Here is a 1,182-nt window from a genome sequence, read left to right on the forward strand (position 1 = left end):
CACGTCGCAGCTCCCCACGCTGCCCCACGGCCTCCCGTGCGGGCCCCCGGGCCTGAAGGGAGGCAACCTGGGACGGGGAAGCAGCGCCATCCCCGAGCCAGGGTGCAAAATCCCCCAGAGATGGGACGTGCTCAGGCCAGGCCCTCCCCTCCTGTCCCCAAGCCTGCTCCCCGAGGCAGCCCCGGAGCTGGAGCCCCAGAGCAGCAGGCAGCGCAGAGCCCAGCGGGGACGGACACGGTAACTGAGGGGTGGGGGTCTGGCACAGGTCCCCTCTCCTGAACCGAGGGGCAGGGCCGCAGCCCAAGCTTGGTAACGTTCACGGAGGGCTCGCCCAGCCCCGCTCACCTGCAGAGGGACACCCACGCGGGCGGCGATGTCCCGGATGACGGCTTCGGTGACAGCCGTGGAGGCGTAGCGCTGGTTGCTGTTCACTTTGATGACGGGGCCCTGCACAAGGGAAGGCACCGCAGGCCCACGATTGGCACCGGGGATAGTCGGGGGCTCTGGAAACACCCATGCACAGGCAATGCCGTCCCGCCCCAACCCCCCAGTCCATTCTCCCCTCCCTGGGTGATCCATGGAGACGGGGACAGCCCCGCCATGGGGACAGCCCCAGCTCAGAGCAGGTAAGGGCTCCAGGGCCAAGGCTGTGGTCCCAAGTGACTAACACCAGATGTGTGGCACGGCCAAATTGTGCTGCGGGACAAACGTCTCTCATTTGAGTGCCATTGAGTTGCACCCCGGGATCGTGCTCCAGGGAGTGGCTGGGCATTTCACAGTGCTGCAGGACAGACAGACAGCGCCCGTCCGAGCCCAAAGCAGAGGGCTGCCCTCACCTTGTGGAAGGCTGGACGGTGATTCTCCTCATGCTTGTCCCTGCAAAAGAGGAGCAGGAGTTTCATGCTACAGCCCTCCCTCCCTGCCGCAACAAGGACTGTCCTGTCTGTACTCCCTGGGGAATGACAGGGTACGACCCCCAGCCGGCCGGGCAGGCTGCCCTGGCCTGCGGCACGGCTCAGACTACTCACACGTAGTTAGGGTGCACAGCGTGGGCCATATCGGCGCTGATCATGTAGGACTTGGCCACGGCCTCCTCGAAGGCTGTCAGGTTTTGCGGCGATGCCGAGATCCGGCGCAGCACCAGCTCTGCCAGCAAAGACTCCGCGCCCTGTGCACTCTCTG

General features: G+C 65.7%; 1 protein-coding gene across 1 annotated transcript in view; it reads right to left on the reverse strand.

Annotated features, from left to right (window-relative positions):
- Positions 1-1,182, reverse strand: part of DNPEP (aspartyl aminopeptidase) — a 21,397-nt gene that overhangs the window by 14,254 nt on the left and 5,961 nt on the right. The window contains exons 9-11 of the mRNA XM_009328252.1: positions 1,029-1,175; positions 837-876; positions 346-447 (exon numbers count right to left, since the gene is read on the reverse strand). Of these exons, the coding sequence (XP_009326527.1) occupies positions 346-447; positions 837-876; positions 1,029-1,175 (289 nt within the window). The remainder of the gene's footprint in view (positions 1-345; positions 448-836; positions 877-1,028; positions 1,176-1,182) is intronic.

Source organism: Pygoscelis adeliae, unplaced genomic scaffold (assembly GCF_000699105.1).
Source record: "Pygoscelis adeliae isolate BGI_AS28 unplaced genomic scaffold, ASM69910v1 Scaffold577, whole genome shotgun sequence".
In the NCBI taxonomy this organism is placed as follows: domain Eukaryota; kingdom Metazoa; phylum Chordata; class Aves; order Sphenisciformes; family Spheniscidae; genus Pygoscelis; species Pygoscelis adeliae.